This window comes from Medicago sativa, chromosome 2 (assembly GCF_051527215.1).
Source record: "Medicago sativa cultivar Bolivia chromosome 2, Bolivia_mono, whole genome shotgun sequence".
NCBI lineage: Eukaryota > Viridiplantae > Streptophyta > Magnoliopsida > Fabales > Fabaceae > Medicago > Medicago sativa.
In genome coordinates, this window is record NC_140750.1 from 38,567,453 (window position 1) to 38,592,525 (window position 25,073).

Genomic DNA, 25,073 nt, shown 5'->3' on the forward strand with positions numbered 1-25,073 from the left:
TTTGGTGTTCGGCAACCACATATTGTGACATTAACTAGTTTTTGGTTCAACCTTTGAATCTTCCTAGATGAATAAAACTGTGTCTGTCACTTGTGAGTAAATTGTTTTCATTTTGATTTCTTAATGATATTTTGCATTGATGGATACGTCATCATCTAGCTTATTTACTGATTCCGTTAACCTTTTTTACAAACAAACAAATATTTATCCTTCAAAAAAAAAAACAAACAAATATTTATGACATATGAGTGTGGGGTAGTACTTCAATCTATTACATATCTATTCCTATGATTCTTTCATGTTGTAATTTAAGTGGGTAATTCCGTTCTTTTGATTCACACTATCAAAATCTAATCATATATTTTAATTCGTTGAATCATTATATGATAATAATTTGATCACTTATTTTTTAAGTGTAGAGTCCCACATATTGTGTGAGTTTATAATTGGGATAGTATGTAGACGCATTATGTTCTCCTGCTCTGTGCTTTTAAAGAACAATTACAACAACATGTCCGTGTTCATGCCATGGAAGCTGTTATGGCTTGTTGGGAGCTGGAGCAGTCTCTACAAAGCTTGACCGGTAATTAAGTTTCAACTATCAGTAATGATATCTCTGTTTCAAATTTCCAATCATCCACGTACCATTTGCAAAGATAAAAAGCCGTACATGATGCATGCATGAACAGGTGTATCTCCTGGTGAAGGGAGTGGTGCAACAATGTCGGACGATGAAGACGACCAAGCAGAGAGCAATGCAAACTTATATGAAGGAAGCCTTGATGGTGGTGATAGTCTCAGCTTTGGTCCTCTTGTTCCTACTGAAAGTGAAAGATCTTTAATGGAACGTGTGAGGCAGGAGTTGAAGCACGAGCTTAAACAGGTAGCACATTATAACTTTCTCATATATATGCAATGCAATGCAATGCAACCATGGTGTATATATTTTATACTATATATACGTGACATGCATGTGTCTTTGCAAAGATGAAAGAATCAATCACATAATTATTTAAATTGAATTGATTTGCATAGTTAATTAATTTAATGTTTTTTCAATATGCAGGGTTACAAGAGTAAGATTGTGGACATAAGAGAAGAAATTCTACGGAAGAGAAGAGCGGGAAAGCTCCCAGGTGACACAACCTCCCTTTTGAAAGCTTGGTGGCAATCACACTCTAAATGGCCTTATCCAACTGTAAGTTTTAAGATCAATGTCCGTGACAATTGTCATTTCGTATATCTATAAAAAAAATTAATAAAAATTGGTTTTTCTCCTATGTCAACTATGGAGTAAATTGAAATTAAATTAGAATTATATGATATTTTTTACTCTTAAGAATAAAACATATACCTTAAAATTAGTATATTTTGAAACTAACCTAATATTAATTATTTTATTTAGTTATTAATATTATGGATTATTTTTTTAAAAAGAGTGGAGAAGTAATATCTTTTCCTCCAATACCCTTATCCGTTATTGATCTATTTAGATTAACATGTTTTTTAATCTTCATAAATAGTATATCAAAAATAGAAAGAAATATTGGAATATTAATAACTGGTACAAGATAGATAATATATGTATAAAAATATAAAATCTTCCATAATAATAAAAATGTCCCAAAGTTTTAAATAATTCATAAAAAAAACTAATTTTATACATCCTTCTAACAACAAAAAAGTCTTATTTTGTGATCTCAAATATAGGAAAAAATCAACTAACCCTATCATATTTAGTGTGATCATTCATTCAAATTTATTTTTCAATAATACTTTTAATATTAATGGAACAAGTTCCCATGAGAGTATTTTAAAGAAAATTAAATGAAGTGAACTATTTTTCTCAAGGGTGTGAGGTAGTTTGCTTTTGTTGAATGAAATCCGTGGAAGTATATGTCGAAATTCATTTGAATAATTACTCATCTGTTTTTAATTGTACATCATTTTGCCACTTTCATGCGTATTAAGAAGTGTGATTGATTTTATATAAAAAAATTAGAGTAAATTACACTTACCTTCCTTGAAATTTGTTAAAATGTCACTCACAACCCCTCTATTTTCTAATGGGACACAAACCTTCACTACTTAATTTTCAATATCAAGAAAATAAAATCAAGAAAGTGACATAGAAAATTCAAATAAAGGTAAATTAAATAATCTCATTCAAGGAGTTTTTGGAAAAAATGCAAAAAGCTAGGGCACAACCATCAGAACTTAAGAGGCAAAGTGTACAATTGTGTTTTTTCTCCCTAACCGTACTTAAACGGTGTTAACTTGAGGGGATGTAAGTGTTTTTTTACCTTAAATACAAGGGGATTTGTGTTGTTTAGTTAAACCTCAAAGGAGGTAAATGTAATTTTACTAGAAAATTATGAGTGATTTTATAAAACTATCATTTATTAACATTAATAACATGTGAAAAAAAACATTAATAATTTTTTATAAGCAAAAATTATTAATATTTAATTCGTAAAGTGACTTATAAATTGGTAAAAACAAAATTTGTTTTCGAAATATAACTTATGTGATTTGAAAAGGATGTACTAGTGATGAGTAATTAGAAAAGTCTTGCACCCTCGTAATTTTCTCTCGAATAATATGTGTCTCCCAATGTGTCAAGTCATAAGCATATACTAGTAGAACTTGATTATTTAGCCGTACTAGTAATGATCAAGGAGACAACCATGACTGGTGAATTAATAACGTATTAATGTTATGTTCCAATTAATGTGCGTAGCTAACTAAGAATTCATCTACGCATTATTTGCCTCTTCCATGATTGCTTATCATATTAGACTCGTGAATGTACTTCTAGGAAGAAGACAAGGCTAGGTTGGTCCAGGAAACAGGACTTCAATTAAAGCAAATAAATAACTGGTTCATTAATCAAAGAAAAAGGAATTGGCATACTAATCCTTCGTCTTCCACTGGCTCCAAAACCAAACGCAAGAGGTGAGTTTTATTTCCCTAATGGACTCTTTTTTCTTGTTTCACAGCGTGTTTATTACTTAAGCATTATGCTGATGCTAAATCTGATTCTTGTTTTTTGTTTTTTTCTTTTCAATAGTAGTGGTGCAGGTGAAACAAGTAACCAGAGTTTCATGTGATTCGGCACCCTGTTTCGAACAAGGAAACAAAGATGGAAAAGAAAAAATCTATCGAAAATTTTCATTCTATGCAACAGTATATGGTGGGACATTTGATAGGGCAAGAGCATAATTACCGTGAAAAACATGAAACTCGTGTGGTGGAATATGAATGTTAAATCGAAATTTATGTTTATACCAACCATTGCTAAGAAATGGTATTTACTTGGTTATATTACAGAGGAAGTTAGTTTTGTTTTGTTGTATATGAGGCTAACGGTATAATAAGATCGTAAAAGACAAATATTGCAAGTTCTTACTTAATACACAATTTTATGAACAAACCCCACATCCTTTAATAGTATAAACATATAGGAACACTATTTTATGAACAAACCCCACATCCTTTAATAGTATAAACATATAGGAGGATGTTTCGTTTCCTTTTAAAATATGATGTTTTATATTTAAGTTACAAGTTAATTTTGAAAGGGTCACAATTAAAATTTCTCCTTCCTTCTGACTATTTTATCTACTTCAGAAGAGTGTCGGCGCATCAAAGAGTCATTTGAGCATCTTGATCATTCAGCATTGATTTGTTGCTTGATTTGGTTAATGTCCTATGAAGGAATGAATTTGAATCCTTTCCTTGATAAGGAATTAATCGTTCTTTTCCTATGGAGACACAACTGTAGCTTCGTTCAATGTACATGGGAATGTTGGAGGTAGTTGAGTAGTGGTCGTACAAGATTGTCCTTCTTTGTACCTTCACTGAAAGTGACATCCATTGACCTTCTGATATCATCAGAACCATCATGCATGATCTTCAGAGTAATTTCAGACTTGATCTTCAAGGCTTCATATCCTTTGTCTTTTAGGTTGTCCAGATTCTGACCTTTAGAGTTTGAACCATCTTCAGAGTTTGAATGGCCTCTAGAGTCTGACTCCTTTAGATTCTTACTTGTAACATAGCTTCTCATGAAAATCATTGCTCTTAAATTTGTTTTTTCAGAACCAATACTTGATTAAGACATAATAAATTTTAGTCTATGGCCCTGCTGTTAGCCTGTATTTTCGACAGACTATATTAAATGCAGTAAATGGAGTTTGACTTTAGACTTTGAAGAAAAGTTAATATGTTTGACTCACTTATCTAGTCGAAAATATGGACTTAGTGTGATTTGGTTGTTTCGAAGTTTATAGTTCGACAGACAAGAAGGCGTCGAAAAGAAGATTGGTTCCAGATAAAACCAAACAACGGTTGCTTTCAAATGATGCTATTTGAAATTCAAATCGAAGAGGTGTATGTAGCCGTTAGTAGCAGTTAGTTTTAATGTCTATATGTAGTTAGTTTTCTAATACAAATATTAGTTTTTCATAGGAAACACGGGTCACAATTCAACCATACAAAAAACTTACACTCAAACTATCCGCATCTAGAGAGAAACGAGTTACAAGTCAAAATAAATGAATTTGTGTACCAATTTACATTCAATCGATGCAATTTAAGTTTATTTCTTTAAATTCCTTTGCAATTTACTTGTTCTTTTAGAGTATTTTTACATTCCTTCATCTGGAATAGCTTCGACGAATTTGATTTCATCAAATTCGACAGTTATCTTCATCATTTTCATAATAATATTAAGAACATTCATCATTTTCTGGAAAATAACAAACACAATATGTCCCAAAGATTTACTGGTTGATCTTGTAAGCAATTAATTTTAAACCTGCGGTTGTTTACCAAAAATCAAGGTAAACAAATTAGCACGCTCAGTGGGACAGTTTGTGCTTTTGTTTAAATCATTCTTGAAAATTTGTTCTTTCAAACTTGTGATCTCTGTTTTGTATGCGCTTAAAAAGTAAGAGGCTACTTCCAAAAATGGCGTGTCCTCCTTGCAATACTTCTCAACCATCACGTCCTGCGACCACATCAAGCCCAACATCTGCGTCGAAAACATCAGATACAACGCTTGATGCGTAGAATGCGCAATAAATCCCACAAGGAACGCCAACGATTGGCGCAAGTTTTATGGAAACATTAGGGACAACAAACACACCCTATATGACATCGGCATAAGTAGCTACCTTGAATCACTTCTATTTTCCTACACTATTATTGGTGTCTATGTGTTAGCATCAATGTCCTGTTTAGTGTCCGTGCTTGTGTCATTGCTTCATATATATTAATCAGGACTAGGAAGTTCTATTTGGTTGTTAATAATTGAAATGTACCTCTTTCCAAGAACTGAAGGCAATAGTTTTATCTTCTCTCTTTTTTTTTTTTGAAGAAACTAAATTAGCCCAACTAAATTGGCATTGGGGAGTTGAAATGTTAGATCTCGAGTAATGCAAGTAGTCAATCTTTGGTAACGTGGATATTCATTTTTTGGTGTAGAACCATTGAATATTTTGATTTGGAATACACTATCACCAAAATATGTGAAAGACATAAGTTGATTCATTGTGATAGATAAAAATCTCTAAATTGATGCCAACTGGTAGTAAGTATTGGTGTAGTGAGGATTTTGTTAAATTCAACTTGATGACAATTGCCAATACCATCTTGTAGCATCCATTGTTCTTCAAGTTCATCGAAATATTCTGCAACAAAAAGTGGATCTAATCCGCAAATAATTTGGAAAATAAAATAAAGTATGTTTGGACAATTTGAAAATGAAAAAAATAAATAAAGAGTTTATAACTAAAATAAGATAAAACATATTAAAAATAAAAATTAAAAACTAAATTACTTTAAGATTTATGTTGAGCAGAAGGAAAAAAAAATATGAGCTTACTTCAAGCAAAAGATGTGCGGTTAAAAAACCACCTCTGTTGTTGTCTCTTAGCAATCTTGATATGAAAGACATTGTTTCTCAATTCATGGCAAGGAAATAGATTGGATGAGAAAAAGAAAGTGAATGCAGTAGTTATATATAGCAAAAAGGGAGAGAAAGAAGTGTGTAAGAAATAATGAAAAGTAGTTGAATATGATATGTGAAAAACAACTGTTACACTTATTGGAAGATACAAAGGCTCAAAGATGGCTGAACACGTCCCTGTTGCTGGCTGCATAGTCAATCACACTTGGTTGGCATATTGTAACAGTAGTCGCTAGGGGAGACATATCGACAATCAAGATACTTTTTGACTTCATCCTCATTGTTTTGTGCAGGTTGAATTGTTGGATTCTCAGATGCAACAGCAGCAGTAATCCGATCATATCCCTTGTTAATGTACTTGAAGAGGTATTTCATTGAACTTGATTGGTTGCACCACTCCATTTTAATATGAGCTTGATATCTCATTAACAACTTAGGATTGTGTGGTACAACATGCCGATTGTCTAAGGCGATTCCATTTTTTTGAATCTGAGCTCCATTGTCTCTTCTACTATAAACAAGATATCCATCATGATCAACAATATTGTGGTCTATAAATTTCTTTGGATAAAACTTAGTACAACGGTCTTTATTATGCATGCAAGGTGACTTTTTATTTGCCAAACCACATGGGCCATGCATCATGTGAGTTCCCACCAATTTGTATAGTTATGGCTGTCTATCCGGACTTGGTATCTCAGCAGATATGATTTTGTCTATGTCATCAGGTGTAGGATACTTGCTTGATGGATGGAGGAAAAGCAGAATATGTGCATGTCGTAATCCCCTCTTTTGAAATTCAATTGTGTACATGTCTGTAAATCACATAATTATGAATCATTATGGTATGGAGATATAATAATATAAGTAATTTGGAGTGAAAAGTAATTTAGAACACTTACATGCAATGACCTTTCCAAGTATGTGATTCTTGGTCAAATCTTTCAGTAGCTGATCAAACTTAAGTTTGAAGAACCTTGTAATAATATTCAGACGATCATGTGGTTTAAGATGTTTAAGACCAACAAATCTCTGAATTTCAGGCCAATTAGGATTGCAAGTAAAAGTGATGAATAAGTCCGGAAATCCAACGACACTTGAAATTGCCATTCCATCAAAATATAGTTGATCCATATATCTTCGACTACCTACATAGCTGGATGGTAGCACAACTCTCTTACCCTGTTTAGAGGACTCACCATCATTGTTATGATGGTTCTCATTTATACTCTTGTACTTACCAACTCTTAAGTTGGATTTGTTCCTTCTCAACCATGCTAATCTATCAGCTTCCATCATGGTGAAACCATCGACTAAAAATTGTTGAAATAGCCTCCTTGAAACCAATATAGTCATAGCTTCAAAATATCTTGTTTGCAATCTAAAACATAACCACTCTCTAATTGTAAGCTTCTTTTTGGTTTCTTTCCTGTTTTTTTTTTATCTCTGTGCAGCCATCTTCTCCATACGGGAACAAAAATGGATACTGATATGCCAAATATGCAGGATGAAACTCATCAATCCTTTGCAGCTCCCCACTTTGAGTTTGCATTTGTATATCTCTTTTAGGAGCATAATCAACATTACCAACAATAAGAGCCGCGACTTCAGACACGGTTGGTTGATTGTAAATACGACCATCAGTGGTCCTCTTCGAGATAAGTTTTAGCTTCAGATTTTGAGAATTGCCTTGGGATAATCTGTCACATGCCATTCTGAATCCTTTAGCATGGACATTGTGCCAATCAAGCATTTGTTGGAAATATGATATCATTTGTCTATCAAGTTCATTTGAATTGCTGCATAAACAATGATATAACTGGTGATAACTCTTCACATACAGTTATAACTTTATCATAAATAAAAAGGGTCTAAGAATTTTCATACCTTAATCCTTCAAGGTGTTGTAACTCGTTCTCCATGTCATATATATAGTTGTGCAACCTTTGGTGGTCGTCCAGGCATTGGCATCATACTTCCAATCCTATGACATGCTTGTCCTTGAATTCTAATCGTAGGAAGGCCTCTACCTCTTTTGACCTTTTTGTCAACCTTAAATCCAGGAGAACTAAAAGCAAACATATTGTTGTACAATCTTATGTGTTGTTGGAAATGTTTGGATTTGGAAGAATTGTTGTTGAACAATAATTCCTTAAGGAAGGTGGGTGGTTGATTCAAATAAGGTAACTGAATTTTCCCATCACCACAACACATTCCAAACCTAGGATTAGCACTGTGTCTGGCTTTTTGTTTTCTTTTTTGATACCACATACATGCTCCACATTGTTGGTGGTACTCCATGACAGGATCACCGAGATCAGAATACCCTATATTTAGAAACATCACTAAACTGTTTTAACATAATGTTTGAAGTGGCTACATAATTCTATTTCAAATAATGTAGTTATTATCTATCAATTAAATGGCCTTAAGTAAATAAAGATTCTATAATGCAGTGCAAAGCTAAAAAATAATGATGATTATAAAGACAAACAATTACCCTTATCATCAGTTTGATTTGTATATGTGAAAAGAGTACCCTCAAAGTCATCTTCCTCAGATGATTCACTTTCAGTCTCATGAGCTGGACCATATGCCTTAAACTCTCCACTATCTATTGAGATTTTGCTGTCATCATTGATCACATTTTCTTCAGCAGCAGTGGAAGTTAATGGTAAACTTTGATCAGCCATAGCAAACTTATCAAGTAAATTGATCCCTAGCCTATTAGAAGTGGATGTTCGTTTTGGGATTCTATTATAGTAGTTAGATGATATGGGTTGAGTGAAATTTGGTGTTTGATTCTGTGATTGTGTGCTTGACATAAAGTCTGGTGTTTTTCTCATACTTGGGGTGGACATTATGTTTGGCCTAAGAGGTATATTTGGACTGATTGCAGCATAGTTTGGGGGAATTGATTGGAAAATGATGCTTTGGTTTATAAAATGGGTTGGGACCTTTAGTTTGATTAGGTTCTTGATGTGGAGTAGATGCAGGAGTGATTTTATGTGAAAAGTTCTTAGCTGGTTGAAATTTGGGAGTTTGAGAACCACTTGGCCTAGCTAAAGGAGGAGTTAGAGATACAAATGGTGTTTTTGATATGTTGCTGGCAGGACTTAGTCTGTTAACATGTTGAGTCGTATTGCTTGCAGAAGTTCCATGATAGTTACTAATGTTTGAAGATCTTGGAGGTTGTGGGGTGAATGTTGTGTTAGTGATATCTTTGAATGGAGTTGTTGAATGTGAGGCTAATGATTTACGTTTTTTAGGAGGATTTGAGTGACAAACTTTTTTTCCTTTCAGCTTTGCGTTACCTGATGATGTGTGAAGATCCTCTTCATCAGAATCCACCATTTTTGAAATCTTCCTTGGAACACTGTCAAAGAAAAAATGAGGTCGTGTTATGAAAAGTTGTCAAGAAGGTAATGTAATAATATTAGAGGGAATTATGAATGTCTAACTTTTCAGTTTCCCTCCCAATGTTAGTAGGTTCTATAGAAATATTAAAAAATAACAATAAAAAAAGACAATTTCCATACTTAGACTATTCTCAACACATGGTTCAAAAAGTGAAACTAACTTATTTATAAATTAGTAATCTATGTTGATATATACTATATTAAAAAGAAAAAGCCTATAGATGTCCTAGACCTATATTGTCTGCAAATTGAAAAAGTTGAACTACTTTCAATGCATAATTTGTGGTCAAAATAAGATATGGAAGGACTAAATTTTGAAACATCAACATCATGTCATATCAGGATATGGCTTTGTGCATATAATAATGGTGGAAAATAATTATATATCTCAACATGTAATATTAAGACCATTCATAATAAATTGATAGAGTGAGGATATAAGTGTTTGTTGAAAGAAGGCTATGGTAATGTTATATATGCCAACACAGGTATCAGGACTGAGATTGACCCTCTTTTGCTTTAGATAGATTTAAAGGTTTGAGATTTGGTAATTATATTTGTTTAGCATATATTTTTTATTTATAAAATGATAATTATATTTGTTGAGCATACATTTAGGTATTATTTTTAGCTGAACCAAAATACTAACATGACAGTCCTGATAATGGATCTAATTAATCAGCCTTTTGTTTTAATAAAATTCGTCCTCTTAACAATAATTGATGTTATGAATCTAATTTTTCTAAGGTCAAACAATATTCACCTTGATATAAGATGCATAATCGATTAAAAGTATATAATGTCTGTTAAAACGGGGAAAATCCATTATATATGTATTAGTTTCTTTAAATCCGTTATGCATGCATCAGTAAAATGGGTAAAATCCATAATGATCGATCATATAGAACAGAACTTCGCAATTATATTGATAGCAACATTTCTCCATAATAGTTCTGATTGAAGCACTTAATTAGGAGTAGATCAAAATAGCTTGCATGTCAAGTAAGTAGAGCAAAGTCATCAAGTTTGGGTGGCATACTTAAATATATTACATAAAACAAAATAAGTTCAAAAGGCGAAGCCAGATGAGATTAGATAAGTTGTTCAGTTGGGGGAGTTACAAGTTAAGTCAAAAAAAATTGCGAAACGATGCTTAATATTTTGGTTCCAACTTTGGTTGTTTGGCCAGTTTAGTTGATGACAATTGGGTTGCCTCAACATCTTGGCTAGAACCAACCCAGTCAACTTCATCTTGAGACAGTTGATAGAAATTTGGCAAGTGTACCAAAAACTATCGAAGTAGTAATAAAGATCGAATCCACGAGGACCGTTGTTAATTTCAACTTAGCAAGTTCGTTAAAATAATGGATGTAGTAAATTTATGGCTTGCCCTAGGAAGTTGGATTTGGTTGCATAAAACTTAAACAAAATAAATAAAATGGTTTGATAATTGGATTTAAATAGATGATCAAGCCTTTCGAATCCTCTATTGCTCACTATGAGTAATTTGGCTCTCTTCTCTCTCAAAGAAATTAACCTAGCTTTACGACGGATTAACTAAGTGGTTTTGATCAATCTCTTGACTCAAAACCCTTTCCTAAATTATAAGCTTTTAATCTCTTAAACCGATTGAATAACTACGGAAGCATAGTCAAAACGTTAATCCATAAGTCATAACTCGCAACTTCCTATCTCTAGTTTCATATGTAAAGCCAAACAGAATTACTATTTCAAGTTTAAAAGCTAGGGTTAGTAGTCAATTAATTCCTAAGATCAATTAATGCGATTGAAAGAAGTTAAGGTTAGTAGTCATACAAACAATCATAAGAAAAGCATTAAGCACAAATAATTCTTAATAAAGACTAGGTTTTCATTGATGTTAAAGAAAGTTCTTGACAAATTACATGCTCACAGATCACACGATTCATCTCATGGCTTGATAAATCTAAGAGTTTAGCTACTCATAACTAAACAAACAAATACATAGAAAATAGTGAACATACATAAATTAGAACCAACTATGAGTTAGGTGAGATCCATTGCGTGTTCTTTGGTTTCCTGGTGTTGTCTATGCTCTGTTTAGGTCTCCAAAATCTCGCACCACTAATCTCTGGTCGCTTCTGGCTTTTATAGAAAGAATTTTAGGGTTTCAGAAAGCCCACCATTGTGCCACGTTTCGAGGCCATTGTGGCACGATTTGCTCATTAATCCTACGCGGTAGCAAATTTACTCAACCATCGTGGCACATTACACATCCATCGTGCCACGATTTTTCCAGCATCTTCAGGCAAATTCCACGCTTCAAACGTGCCACGATTCAGGTCCATCGTGGCACGATTTCTCCATTAGCTAAACTTTTGCATTCTTCTCCAAATTATGCAAGACTTCTCTTTTATGCATCTTGAGCTGATTTAACCATGTATACAAGCATTTGACTTTCAAAACATTACAAAAAGGACACAAATATGACTAAAAAACTAGTGTTGACGTACAATCATTAATGGACTCTTTGGAGGAGGGGAAGCAAAAGTAGAAGTTGGATCATTCTCACCGTAAAGAGATTGCTGCAAGTGAATGTCATGGAACTTAATTTAAACATATGTATCGGTATGAAACTATATAATTTGGATTGTGTATTACAGTACAATCAGTGAGAATTAAAAAATTACAGTGTTCTCTTTTTCTCCATTGTAATCATCAGCAGCAGTGTTCACATTTGATCCATCCTTATCATCAACAGCAGTAGATGGTCCAGCAATTGCAAGCTTAGAACTCGCCTACTCAATAGTGTATAGATAGTAATTAGAATGAAGCATAACAACATAAAAAACAGTAATGAGAAAACTTCATGTATGTATATACCTCTTCCAATCCAAATTGCTTTTTTAGGTTTTTCAGAAGGTGCTCATTGTCACTAAATTGGATAACAGAATGGGATTTGAGCCAGGCATAACTTTTATTTTCCAAACCCTTTTTGGGGAAATCAACTTGTCCAGAGCTGGAGGATACATCTTAGGATGATAATAACCAGCCTAGAAATAATTGTACATTAGTAATTTGTGTTAATCTAATACAAAATATATTAATAAGACAATCAAAATTTTAACCTTTATCATTTCCTCCTTCAAATCTTCAGCAGACATTCCAACAATAGATGTAACATGACTGTCCCATAGCAAAAATTTAGCCTTATCATCTTTGTGGACAACCTGAACCTCAACCCTATACCTGCAAGAAATTTGATTAGCCGGAAACAATGTGAACCTTGTTCTTGGGTTGAAAAAATGATAGTGTTGAAAAAATAATGAGTGAATACCTTGCTATTGGGTTTTCATTGATATGCTTCCTATTACACATCAGTCTGCCATTATCCGTCTTGACGGACAGGTTACAAAATTTGCAACCATCATATGTCCATCCAAACTTGTTTGCATTGTGCTTTTTGATTTCAGCAACAGTTACACATATGGTTTCCTTGAAAAAGATGAAAAAAAAACTAATTTCTAAGTGTGAATTCTAACATGATTAAAGCAGTAGTATATGACAATTGTTATAGTTAATGAAATTCAACTGATGGCTCGAAACAAAGCTACTTACATGCATAACATGATTGACCTCAGAAAGAGTGAGGAAATTTGTCTTAGACATTATATCAGAATTTTCAGTTTGATAAGAACTTTGGGTGACCTGTGAAGGTTGTTAACTTGGATTGGAATCATCGGCTTGAACATCAGCAAATCTGTGTCAAAAAACTTGTTAATAAGAGTTCATGATTTATAACTTAAACTAATCAATTGGAGGGCAGTAACTGGTTCAGAACTACCTGGCTTTGAAGTCTTTGATTTCATGAATATCATCATTAACAATTAGCTGTGTTCCAGACCAAGTATTGGTAACACATAATGGGTAAATACCTACGACCAACATAGAAATAATGAGAATGTTGATGAACAAATGTTACACGGCATGACAAAAGAATATATGCAGACAGAATATGTCAATTTACCATGAGCAGCTTTTATCCTTCCATGTTTGACAACAATGAAGATTGTATCTTCACCATGTGCCTTGTCGAAAGAATCGAAGAATTGTTTTGCCAAATCATCCCACATACAGACATGAATCATGTGGCCACTGTGTATATAAATATACTTGAAAGTTAGTTTTTCATAAATCAGCAGTTGAAACAACCTAAAAACTAAAATGATGAAAATAACCTAATATCCTTAAGAAGGGAAGTGACTGATTTGATTCTGCCTTGATTCCTATTTATATTTGTGACTTCTTGGAAAGCTCCAATGACATCTGAAATTGAAAAATTAAAAAGTGGAGTTATCTATATGGTTATATGTACAATAAAAAGCAATGCTTACCTGTGAGCAAATCAGTCCGGTAATTTCTAGCCAATATTTCAGCAAAGTCTTTGAATTTGATAGAGGCCACAGGGATATCAGGAAAATCAACTGCTTTGATAATGTTTGCCCCTGTGACTGCAAGTCTTTAGGGGTGAGTGCACGCCTTGAACGAAATATCATTCTTCATGACCTGAAAGTTGATCATCACATAAGTTTTGTTCTGTTTCAGCATTCCTTTCCATTCACGCAGTTCTTCATTTGGAATCGTAATGTGGATAATGTCATTCTGCACAATATATGATTAGTGTTTGAGGTTTATATAAACATGCAGACATGTAAAGCGTAAAGTGCAGTAACTTACCTGCTTATCAACCACAACCATATCCAATTGCTCTTGGCTGAATTTTCCTATAACAGGCCAAACATCTACAACCCTAACAACAAACATCCAGACATCTTTAGATTAGTCGACATCCTTGATATTGTCATACGGACGTTTCGTAACAATCTTCTTATCCATGTTGAGATGATGAGTCATTAATTAGCTAGTTTTTATATATTATTTAGTTTCGTTTTATTTATATTTGAATTTATTTTATTTTAATATTATTTCCTTTTTGAACTATTTGACTACAATTGCAAAATATTATATTTCAGGAACAAATATTCTAAAGATTGAGTCTTGGAGCAAAAGAAAGGAGAATTGGAGCTGATTCATGCCAAAAATATAAAGATCTCATATAAAAATATATTGTGCAAGAATTCATGCCAAAAATATGAAGATCTCATACAAAAATATCTTGTGCAAAGAATTTGAAGATCCTTCACCAAAATATGAAGATTTGATACAAGAATATGAGGCCAACCAATAGAAGCTTGACACACCCCCAATTTGCCTTTTGCTGCTTTTGCTTAGGACTTAAGCTACTCTGTTTTAGTTTTACCAAAAAGCCCATGTAGTTGCTTAGATTTTAAGTCGAATGTAAACTATAAATAGAGTAGCTTCTCATCACAAACATTCATCTTTTGTTCTTGGAATAAAAGTTCACATTTACTTTATTGTTATTTTCTTCTTCTTCTTCTTCTCTATGTCTACAATGAACGTTAGTGAGTAGACTCTTCTTTGTCTTGGGATTGTTGGATTAGTCTAATGACGTAATCCGAATCAAACCAAGCCTTAAACCTTAATTATATGTAACCTTAATTTCTAATCTAAATTCACCGTTTTAACATGAATTAACCATTATCAAACTGTGGAAGCTAACGCGGAGGGTTTGATAATTGTTAATTCATCATCTCAAATATCAATTCATAAAGCGAACGCGGAGCTTTAATATTGGAACAAGTGAATTTAGACAAGGATTGTGAAACATGAGAATAGTCTAGCAAACCTTGAGACATATAAAGTTTCGAGCTTCAAGGATTCCAAAGGCAATCACCCATGAGAATAGGTGTGGTTGTTGGAGGAACACACTCACTGACTTCGAGAGAAGCTTTGATTCGCTAAAGAGAAACTTGTCTTTAGAAATTAGGACTAACGTAAAGTTATAAGTTTAAGGGTTTGTTTGTGAAGGATTCGTCATTATGATGAACCAATAATCTCAAGGCTCTTTTTATTTTTATTATTTTCTTTTAGTTAAAAATCACAACTTTATAATTTAATCTTCTTCTAATCATTATTTAAAGTTAATTGAATTCATAACTCCCTGTCGGAACGATATCTTTTTATTACTACATCAGTATAACCGTGCACTTGCGGTTTATCCCATCATGAGCCTACAATGTCATTACATACACTTGGTTATTCAAAATATCTATGCAAACTTAACTACAATAAGAAGTATTGTTGATATTTACACAAAAATATCTATGCAAACTTAACTAAAATAAAATGTATTGTTAATATTTACACCAAAACAGGGAACTCTCACAAAAAAATGAATAACACTAAGTGTTTTACACCATTTTAAGTAGTACTATGTTTTACACCATTTGTATTTTTAAAAAAAACTTGAAAACCAAGAGTCCTACAATAGAAAACAAAGCTTATAACATCTGAAAAGCAAAACTTAGTTAAGCTAAAAGTGAATTTTTACCATGAAATTTCTTCTATTTGTTCCATTTAGTTGAAATCAAAGATTAAAGTAAAGATCTAAGCTTTATGGCTATACGTACAACAAACACCACTTTTATCTAAGATTAAAGTGAAAATCAAATTTACAAATTTTAGGCGGAAAATCAGAAAATTTAAATCCCAAGATCATGAAACTAACAACAAACACAATCGAACAAATATTACATGCTTGTATTTTAACATGAACTTTGTTATATCAGAACTTTGAAAAATGAAAACCAAGGTATTATAACATTTTTTTGTTAAAACTAAGCAAGTATGGTTGTATTTTTTGTTGACTACATAGTCTATTTCCGAACATCTATGATTTACAAACATTACATGCTTGTATTTTAACAAAAAAAAACTGAAAACCAACATGAGTTTCGGTAGAAATCAGAACTGATAACATTTGAAAAACTTGAGATTCAACCAAAAACTGACTTCTCAAGCATGTAATATTTGCATGTTGTTTGATTAAGTTGTAAATCATAGATTAAAGTGAGATCTGAGCTTTGCTAATGAGATAAACACAGTTAAAACTTACCATTTTTTTCACTTCAGACAGAATCGAACACAATCGAACAACATACAACAAGATGCAAACGGAAAAAAACTAAAATCATTCGACAAAAAAAATGAATTTTTAGATGATACCTGGAAGAGAATGGTTCGGCGCTGAGCTTCAGTGAGAGAGAAATGAGAAGGGTTGAGCCTCAAAGAGAGAGAAATGAGAAGATGAAGTAAAGAGAGAGAAATGAGAAATGAATAGTTTGTATGTCTTTGTATTCTTTGTGAAATGATGGGAATAGTCTTTTAACTTCTCTATGAAGAAAAGGCTGGATAATAGGATGTAGCACGCAATACCCAGTGTATATGAGGGTTTGATGTCTGCAAAGAGGTAAAAAGTGAGTTTTATCAGCGCAAAAGACCATCATAACCTTAGATTTGTGAAGGGAAAAATTTGATAAGTTAAATTGGGTTTGGGTAGTAAAGTAATAATGATAGTATTCTGTTTTCATATAATGGGAGTGGATTTGTTACTTGGCTCTAAGGTTTTCACGGCTTGTTTTTAATACTATTAATGAAAATTTGATTGGCAGAATGGCAAATGGCAAGTACTTGTAATTGGTGATGAAGAACCAAATGTTCCTATGTGGACCCTGTACTATTCAAACTTCCATCAAATGTGTTGTTGTTGTTCTACAAAATAGGCCTAGTTTTTCAAAAGTAATGTTTCTATCCTTACATTCTTCATAGATATATGCATGTGTGTGTGTATTTTTTCCAATCTAGGTTAGTAATGTGCTTTTGAATTAATTAAAGAAATTGAGGATTCATTATGAGCCTAGAGTAATTAGCTTATTTTATTTTAGATGAAGTCGATTCATGAAACATTCATATGATAAAGGAATTACCTGGATAGAAAGAGAACAACTTCCACCTGGTATATCAGGACCAACAAAGAACAAGGTAAAACAAAAGCCACTAAATAGCAAATTTTCGCTCAGAGTTTGGAATTCGCAGTTATGAAAAATAATTATAATCTTAGTGGTGAATCGATTTATTTTTGTTCAGCCTATCTTGTTGGTGGGGTGAAATATAGACTACTTAGAATCAAAATAGTTATTAAGTCGGCCATCTATAAATGGGATATAGAACCGACATAAAAAGTCATTTTTACCCCACTTAAAAAGTGTTTTCTGCACTGTGCCCTTACTACACTCTTTCCTTGGTTTCATGGCAGTTCCTTCACTTTGAAAATTCAAAGGGTTGACAAAGTTCCATGTATAGGAGTCTTCCTTTTCCTATCCACTTCCTTTTTGGGGGGTTACATGGAATTTATTTAGATTGTTCTTTTTGACTTGAATGATATTGACAGACTATTTTGTGGTGAAGGTATGCTTAAGGAGAAAATAGTACTTGGTTGGAAAACAAGTCCATCCTTTCCACTTATAAATTACATTTTTAATGATTTTTCATTGCCCTGTGTTTATTACAAATTTATTGCTGCTAAGAAATTTGGTGATCATGACTTGACACCTCAGTTTTTAATTATTATTATTATTATTATTATTATTATTATTATTATTATTATTATTATTATTATTATTATTATTATTAAGGCTATTATTAATTTAAAAAAAAAGATTTGAGCAAGGAGATTTTTTTTTTGAAGAAACTAAATTAGCCGACTCAAATTGGCATCGAGAAGAATCGAACCTGAGACCTTGAGGAGGATCACACTCCTAAGTCTCAAGTCAATACCACTAGAGGAAAGAGAAAATTATTACCCATTAAAGTATTAGAAATGGTCATTTAACAACCATTTCTTTAAAGGGTAGTGTTAACTTGTGCCCTTAGGGCACATGTTAAGAAACCTAAAAAAAGAAACTTTCTCTAAAATTTTATGCATTTAAATGATTAAAAATTTAAATATTAAATGTAATACACACATTCTAATAAAAATTTTCTATATTTGAATCATTAACTTGTGCCTTGATGACACAAGTTAACATTTCCCTTTTTTAAATACCAAAATGGAATATATTGATAAGAGAAATGATATTTTGACAACCACTTTTTAACAATTTTTGGACAACTTTCTCTCTCATACTCACATGATGTTGTTATCCTCTCTCTTCCTTTTTCTCTCTCCATTGTTTTTGACCAATAAGAAGTGAGAAAAACAAGGTTGTCAATAAAGTTGTCATAAAATGGATGTCAAAATATCATTACTCTATTGATAAACCAACAAGTCTTTCCAACACAAGTTGGTTGTTGTTTTGTCTCACCCAAGACTTCGTCTCAAATGTGCTTAGAATTAATTCATTGTTGGTTGATGTGCTTTAATTGATGCAGTTTTTTTTTTATTATGAGCAATGTACTGTATCAAATAAAAATAAGCCATGATGCTATTGTAAATCAGAAGATGAAAATTTCTAACAATGTATTGTTACTGAGTCTTTCAAACTTGAGGTAGGATAGATAACAAATTGGAAAACATGAGTAAATGATTTCTAAGCCAAGAATCAGAATGTGAAAGGGGAGACTAAAGAGCACCAATGAGCATGTTTCAATTTTTTCTTCTAAATGAAACAGAACATATGATTGACACCGTTACACATAGGGGAGGTGTGTGACATTTAGCCAAACCTCAGGGGAGGTGAGTGTAATTTTCCCTAAATAATATAATGTTCTCTTTATTTGTATATATAAAGAGGAATTCTAAGGAATTTTAGAGTAGGACGGAATAAGTTTTTTGTTTAGGCCAGAGTATGATTCCTCTCTCAATTTGTGTAGTTAGAAAAACCCTCTACTACTATTATCATTGTTATCAATAATTCACCCTATTTTCCTTAATTGCAATCTGTTGTGTTTCTGTTGTTCGATTACAGGATACTTTTTGATTTAATGTTTATCGCGACTCTGTTCTATTTTTTGTCTTAATTTTATTTGGTTACTTTGACCTCTGTTTGTTGTAATGGTTTAACATGAATATTTGATTTATGTGCTGAAATCTCTGTGCACCAACAGGTACGGATGCTAAAATTTGAGTTTAGTGCAAAATAGAAGCGCCACTCCCATACATAAATACACGCCATCAATGGACATACCAAAATGTTCAAAACAACAAAAATGACAACAACCAAGAAGAAGAAAACCAATCAAACCCCAGAGAACAAATTCCAATTCGAGCTCAATTCATGTTCCAAATCAAAGGACTTTTGCGGCGCAGTCTCTCTATTTAATGATGCTGTTTCAAACAACACCCGTGTCAACCAACACCACCTCAACGCACTACTATACCTCTATTCCAACGCCGTCACAGACCCTTCCCTTAAACAACTCGCATTAGATTATGGTTTTTGCATATTCAACCACATGTCCTCACTAAACATCACCCCTAATGAAGCCATTGTTGCCACTGTCGCGAGACTTGCTGCAGCTAATGGCGATGGTAATCGTGCATTCGAATTGGTAAAAAATATTAGTAATTACAATGTAGCCCCTAGGCTACGGACTTACGATCCCGCATTGTTCTGCTTCTGTGAATTACTTGATGTCGATAAAGCCTATGAAGTTGAGGAACATATGAATAGTGTTGGGGTTAGTTTGGAAGAAACGGAAATTACGGCGCTTTTGAAGGTTAGTGCGAAGAAAGGTCGGGCTGATAGGGTTTACATGTATCTCCACAAGCTAAGGAGTCGTGTGAGGCGCGTAGAGGAATCAACGACGACGCTTATTGAGGAGTGGTTTCGGAGCAGCGAGGCGCGTGAGGTTGGTGAGGGGGATTTGGATGTGACGAGGGTTAGGGAGGCAGTTTTGAGGAATGGAGGAGGGTGGCATGGTTTAGGGTGGGTTGGAAAAGGGGATTGGGTTGTGTCTAGAATGAGTGTTGATGATGATGGGATTTGTTGTGGATGTGGTGAGCAATTGGTTTGTGTGGATATTGATGATGAGGAGATGGAGAAATATTCTTCGTCTGTTGCTGCATTGGCTGTGGAGCGTGAGGTCAAGGCAAATTTTAGTGAATTTCAGGTGAGAAAAAGACTAGCCGCAAAATAATTTCAAATTGTACTCTTGAGATTGTTTATCTTTAAAAACTAATAATATGTGGATTCCAAAATGTATTGGTACACATTCCCCTTTTTCAAACATACACCGGTGACATTGCTTCATATCAATTAACATTGTTTTTTCTTCTATCCAAAGAAATGTTAACACTAATTTTACTGTGATCGTTTTGCAAAATACACCAACTTTTAAAGTGTGTGTCAACTTTTTTACAGAATGGAGCAGTAATATGTTAGAAATTAAATCAAGAAATATCTAGAAGAGTATAGAAGCTTGGAGTTACTCTTTGCCATTAAGACTAGAAAAAATCTAAGTTGCACTACCTGGAATAATCTAGAACAACCTATGTTTTGCTTAGTCATTAAGAAGAAAAAATATCCAAGTACTAGCACCATCTAGAATAGTCTAGCACCGCCACTAGAAAAATCTAGAGAGTTGCACCTCCTTTATAGGAATAATCTAGCACCATCTATGTAGAAAAATCTAGTAATTGTCATTTACTTTCTTATGCATTAAGTTTAGAAGTCTATAAAAAGGCACATGCTTGTACCATATTGAACCATCAAGTTTGAGTGAATAAAAATAGTGTGTTAAAAGAAAGTCTCTCCTTTGTTCTCTTTGTTAGCCATTTGTGAGTTTGTGTGTTATATGTCCCACTGATATCAAATTGGTATCAAAGTGGGTTAGGTCCTGCAAAGTGTCAGCGTCAAAAATAGTTTGAGTGTGTGAGGAACAAAATAATTCTCACTGTGTCAAAGTCAGTGTCAAAAATAGTCTGAGTGTGTGAGAAACAAAAGAGTTCTCATTGTGTCGAAATTATTGTAAGCATATTTTGAGAGAGATATGTCAAACAATAATTTCAATATCGTTTGGTCCAGTCCCAAATTGAATTCTGAATTAGATTTCAGTTATTGGGAATTTATGATGACAACACATCTTAAAGCTCACAACATATGGAGCTTTGTTGAATCTCGTTTACAACAAGGAGCTGATGAACTTGCTCGTAGAAGGGACCAGCTGGCACTATCACAAATTCTTCAAGGAATAGATTACTCAATTTTTGGCAAAATAGCAAATGTGAAGACATCGAAAGAGGTGTAGGACATATTGAAGTTGTCACATAAAGGAGTGGAGAAAGCTCAGAAATCAAAGCTGCAGTCTCTGCGTAGAGAATATGAAAGGTATGAAATGTCAAGTTCTGAAACAGTGGATCAATATTTTACTCGTGTTATAAATCTTGTTAACAAGATGAGGGTGTATGGAGAAGATATTCCAGATAGCAAGGTGGTGGAGAAAATTCTACGCACCATGCCGATGAAATATGATCATGTGGTGACTACGATATTGGAGTCCCATGATACTGATACCTTGTCGGTAGCAGAGTTGCAAGGAAGTATCGAAAGCCATGTCAACCGAATATTGGAGAAAACTGAAAAAGTAAAGGAGGAAGCCTTGAAAAGCCAGGTGAACCTCAACAACGTTGCTGAACCTAGTCAGATGGGAGAAGCAAGAGCTCGTGACAATTTCAACAATGGAGGAAGAGAAAATTTCAGAGGAAGAGGTCGAGGAACCTTTAGAGGAAGAGGACGTGGCAATTTCAACCAATGGAGAGACAACAATTACAACAATTTCAATCAATCACATCAAGGAAGAGGTGGAAACAATTTTGGGTCCAACAACCGTGGCAGAGGAAGAGGTTATTACAACCAAGAGAGGACAAATAATGGTTGCTTTAATTGTGGAAAGTACGGGCACAAAGCAGCTGATTGCAGATACAAACATCAGGCAAACATGGCAGAGAATTCATATCAATACTCTGATGAGTCTTCTCAAAATAAACACAGTTTATTTTTAGCAAGCAATACACTTTCAGAAGAAGAAAATATTTGGTATTTGGACACTGGGTGTAGTAATCATATGTGTGGGAAAAGGGAATTATTTTCTTCCCTATACGAAATGGTAAAATCTACCGTGAAGTTTGGAAATAATTCAAATATTCCAATTGAGGGGTAAGGCCAAATTGCTATCAGATTGAAAGATGGATCGCAAAATTTATTAGTGATGTTTTCTATGCTCCTAGTCTTCATTACAATCTCTTGAGCATGGGACAACTGTCAGAGAAAGGTTACAACATGCGGATTCACAAATGCTATTATTGCACATTGATTGATAGAAATGGGAGATTCATCACAAAGGTGAAAATGTCTCCTAACCGCCTATTTCCTCTTTCAACATGATGAATTTCCTTGCTTGAGTTCAATAATTCCAAATGATGATTAGTTGTGGCACATGAGATTTGGTCACTTTCATTTTTCTGGCTTAAATTATCTGTCACGAAAAGAATATGTTTCTGGTTTGCCTGTTGTGAACATTCCAAGTGGTGTATGCGAGACATGTCAAATTCGAAAGAAGCATAGAGAGTCACTTTCAACCGGAAAGTCTTGGAGAGCAAAGAAACTCTTGGAGATCGTTCATTCAGATTTGTGTTTGGTTGAAATACCAACATGTGATGGATGCATGTATTTTATTACTTTCATTGATGATTTTAGCAGAAAGGCTTGGGTGTATTTTCTGAAGCAGAAATCAGAAGCTATTGATGCCTTCAAGACATTTAAAGCGTTCGTAGAAAAACAAAGTGGTTGTCTAATCGAAGCACTCAGAACAGACAGAGGCCAAGAATACCTCGCCGGAACAAATTTCTTTGAGCAACAAGGAATCCAACATCAGTTAACCATAAGATACACTCCTCAACAAAATGGAGTAACTGAAAGAAAGAACAGAACAATCATGGATATGGTGAGATGCATGTTGAAAGCCAAACAAATGGCAAATGAATTTTGTGCAGAAGCAGTTGCTACTGCAGTTTATATTTTTAATAGATGTCCAACAAAAAGTGTTCAAGATAAGACTCCTGAAGAAGCATGGAGTGGAAGGAGGCCCTCAATCAGGCATAACAGAGTTTTTGGATGTATTGCCTATGCTCATGTACCAGATCAAATCAGAAAGAAGTTAGATGATAAAGGCGAGAGATGTATTTTTATTGGCTACTGCTCAAATTCAAAGGCCTACAAGCTTTACAATCCAGAGACCAAGAAGGTGATTATTAGTAGAGATGTGACTTTTGATGAAGGAAGAATATGGGATTGGTCATCAAAGTCACAAAAGGAGCCTATAGTAACTCCAAATGATTATGAAGAGGAGGTTGAGAATATAGATACACAACCTAATGAGCTTGATGAGTCAGAAACATCGAACATAGCACAAAGAAATCGAAGATTAGCAGCTAGACTGCAGGATTGTGTTTTGGGTATCGACAATGATCCATCTGATGAAGAGATTATCAACTTTGCTTTATTTGCAGATTGTGAGCCAGTTACTTTTGAAGAAGCCTCCAGTGATGAAAACTGGATAAAAGCTATAGATGAAGAAATTAAAGCAAGTGAGAAGAATAAAACATGGGAGCTGACTGAATTACCAGCAGACAAGAAGCCAATAGGAGTGAAGTGGCTGTACAAGACAAAGTACAAACCCAATGGTGAAATTGATCGCTATAAAGCGAGGTTGGTGGCTAAAGGCTACAAACAAAAATCAGGTATTGATTATTTTGAAATATTTGCTCCTGTTGCAAGATTAGATACAATTTTCATGCTTATTTCACTCTCAGCTCAAAATAATTGGAAAATACATCAAATGGATGTTAAGTCTGCATTTCTTAATGGTACTTTGAAAGAAGAAGTATATGTTGAGCAGCCTGCAGGATATGTAGTTAAAGGAAAGGAGGATAAAGTATATAGATTGAAGAAAGCATTGTATGGCTTGAAGCAGGCGCCAAGAGCATGGTACAAAAAGATTGATTCTTATTTCATTCAGAATGGCTTTCAGAGATGTCCGTTTGAGCACACACTCTATATCAAATTCATTGATCCTGAAGATGTTCTTATTGTGTGTCTTTATGTTGATGATTTGATTTTCACTGGCAATAACTCAAAGATGATTGCTGAATTCAGGGAGGCTATGATAAGATGTTTTGAAATGACAGACTTGGGCCTAATGTCTTATTTTCTAGGCATTGAGGTCGTTCAACAGAAGGATGGAATCTTTATTTCTCAGAAGAAGTATGCAAGTGATATTTTGAAGAAATTCAAGATGGAGCATTCAAAGCCAATTTCCACGTCGGTTGAAGAAAAGTTGAAGCTGATAAGAGAAAGCGATGGTAAAAGGGTAGACCCAACTCATTATAAAAGTTTGATTGGAAGCTTGAGATATTTGACTGCAACAAGGCCAGATATAGTATATGGAGTTGGTTTACTTAGCAGATACATGGAGGAGCCGTGTGTTAGTCACTTGCAAGGAGCCAAGAGGATTCTTCGTTATATCAAAGGTACACTGACCGAAGGAATTTTTTATAATAATAATAGTGACGTGAAGCTTGTTGGATATACAGATAGTGATTGGGCAGGAGATACAGAAACAAGAAAAAGCAGGTCAGGGTACGCGTTTCATCTTGGAACTGGTGCAATTTCATGGTCTTCAAAGAAACAGCCAGTTGTCGCACTTTCTACCGCAGAAACAGAGTATATAGCAGCAACCAGTTGTGCTACTCACACAGTGTGGCTGAGAAGGATTTTAGAAGTGAT

At 33.8% G+C, this 25,073-nt stretch overlaps 2 protein-coding genes and 3 pseudogenes across 2 annotated transcripts; 3 read left to right on the forward strand and 2 right to left on the reverse strand.

Annotated features, from left to right (window-relative positions):
- Positions 1-426: 426 nt before the first annotated feature.
- LOC146946746 (homeobox protein knotted-1-like 4) lies at positions 427-3,327 on the forward strand. The gene is made up of 5 exons (XM_085744663.1): positions 427-583; positions 690-883; positions 1,067-1,198; positions 2,819-2,955; positions 3,071-3,327. Exons 1-5 carry the CDS (start codon positions 529-531, stop codon positions 3,108-3,110), a joined length of 558 nt encoding a protein of 185 aa, XP_085600789.1. The 5' UTR covers positions 427-528; the 3' UTR covers positions 3,111-3,327.
- A 2,839-nt stretch (positions 3,328-6,166) lies between these two features.
- LOC146946747 (uncharacterized) lies at positions 6,167-9,700 on the reverse strand (annotated as a pseudogene).
- A 3,243-nt stretch (positions 9,701-12,943) lies between these two features.
- On the reverse strand, positions 12,944-13,952 carry LOC146946748 (uncharacterized). The gene is made up of 3 exons (XM_085748922.1): positions 13,397-13,952; positions 13,214-13,304; positions 12,944-13,129 (listed from the first exon to the last, which is right to left on the reverse strand). Exons 1-3 carry the CDS (start codon positions 13,515-13,517, stop codon positions 13,090-13,092), a joined length of 252 nt encoding a protein of 83 aa, XP_085605048.1. The 5' UTR covers positions 13,518-13,952; the 3' UTR covers positions 12,944-13,089.
- Positions 13,953-19,497: 5,545 nt separating this feature from the next.
- LOC146946749 (proteinaceous RNase P 2 pseudogene) lies at positions 19,498-20,427 on the forward strand (annotated as a pseudogene).
- Positions 20,428-21,279: 852 nt separating this feature from the next.
- On the forward strand, positions 21,280-22,449 carry LOC146946750 (uncharacterized; annotated as a pseudogene).
- The last annotated feature ends 2,624 nt before the right edge of the window (positions 22,450-25,073 follow it).

Bases quoted from the DNA above. Each gene is read 5' to 3' on its own strand.
- LOC146946746 (XM_085744663.1), top strand. From the start codon at position 529: ATGGAAGCTGTTATGGCTTGTTGGGAGCTGGAGCAGTCTCTACAAAGC. The intron at 884-1,066 runs GTAGCACATTAT...TTCAATATGCAG, and splicing joins TGAAGCACGAGCTTAAACAG to GGTTACAAGAGTAAGATTGT. The intron at 1,199-2,818 runs GTAAGTTTTAAG...ATGTACTTCTAG, and splicing joins CTAAATGGCCTTATCCAACT to GAAGAAGACAAGGCTAGGTT.
- LOC146946748 (XM_085748922.1), bottom strand. From the start codon at position 13,517: ATGATTCATGTCTGTATGTGGGATGATTTGGCAAAACAATTCTTCGAT. The intron at 13,305-13,396 runs GTAAATTGACAT...TGTTGGTCGTAG, and splicing joins AAGGATAAAAGCTGCTCATG to GTATTTACCCATTATGTGTT. The intron at 13,130-13,213 runs GTAGTTCTGAAC...TTTTTGACACAG, and splicing joins ATCAAAGACTTCAAAGCCAG to ATTTGCTGATGTTCAAGCCG.